We start from the raw sequence: 1,171 nt of genomic DNA on the forward strand, positions 1-1,171 counted from the left end.
TATTCATCATCATTGATTTGCATCTGATTTTCAATGATGGTATAGTGTGTGTGCATGTGTGTGTGTGTGTATGGTTGTGTGTGTTTGTATGTGTGTGTGTGTGTGCGCGCACGCATGCATGTGTGTATGTTTGTGCAGGTGTGTGTGTTCGTATGTGTTCGTGTGTGTGTGTGTGTGTGTGTGTGTGTGTGTATGCTTGTGTCTGAAAGTTGTAATTTCCATTTCTTGCAGAAGATTGTTCAAGTCAATTTTCACTTGAACAATCTTCTGCAAGATTGTGTCTCCTGATTTTTCACGCTTGAAGCAGTGGAAATAAAAACTCCCTTAACATTGTAAAACATGAAAAGGCTGACAAAATGAAGAGCATCTGTCTTTAAATATACTGCATCAAATCAATATCTAATTAAATTATGCCACCATAAAAAAAATATTTCTAAAACAATTGACCAAACTGATAAATTTTGTTTGAAACTGAATAAAGAATTAAAGACATAGAAGTCATATAAAAACACGTAAATATGAGAATTTATTCTTAACTTACCTTCTTGATATAAGACTTAATAGTGTACGAAAGGATAATTTTCTGCAGGATAATTTCCATAAGTATAATCTGCACCAGAATAGTGTGGGTATTGATCATTAGAATTATAGACGAAATTCATATGTGGAATGTGGTAGGCAGTAATACCTGGATTTTCCGTATGTACAAGTGTATCTACATAGGGTCTGATATTAAGCAAGATGTCAGAGAGGCCAATTGGATGATTATAACCGCCATGGTATCCTGCTATTTGTTTTAAAGAATAATATATTTATTATTTGTATGTTTTAAAGTCAATAATAAATTTAGAAAATTCATATATGTAAATTCTACACAATTCATTTTTTGGTGTCACAAAAATTGATGAACAAGGGAGAAGCACTACAAATCAAAGATGCACCATGTGGCTGTACAACCTCAGTGGATGATACCAGTCAGCAGACTGATGCCTGAGAGTCGCATCAAGTGGCTTCTAATGGCAGCAGCTCAAACTACAATGGGTTTGTCTCACAAAGAACATTTCCGATTACTTTTGGGCACTCCATATATATATATATATATATATATATATATAGATAGATAGATAGATAGATAGATAGATAGATAGATAGATAGATAGATAGATAGATA

The 1,171-nt window shown here is 33.3% G+C and overlaps 1 protein-coding gene across 2 annotated transcripts in view; it reads right to left on the reverse strand.

Annotated features, from left to right (window-relative positions):
• LOC106877637 (uncharacterized) overlaps positions 1 to 1,171 on the reverse strand; it is a 30,830-nt gene that overhangs the window by 4,315 nt on the left and 25,344 nt on the right. For both annotated transcript variants that reach the window (XR_008263640.1, XM_014926584.2), the window contains one exon: positions 542 to 787. Coding sequence is in view for 1 of the 2 variants with exons in the window: in XM_014926584.2 (XP_014782070.2) it covers positions 558 to 787 (230 nt within the window). In the remaining variant the exon portion in view is untranslated. The remainder of the gene's footprint in view (positions 1 to 541; positions 788 to 1,171) is intronic.

Source organism: Octopus bimaculoides, chromosome 1, assembly GCF_001194135.2.
Source record: "Octopus bimaculoides isolate UCB-OBI-ISO-001 chromosome 1, ASM119413v2, whole genome shotgun sequence".
NCBI classification, from domain to species: Eukaryota; Metazoa; Mollusca; class Cephalopoda; order Octopoda; family Octopodidae; genus Octopus; species Octopus bimaculoides.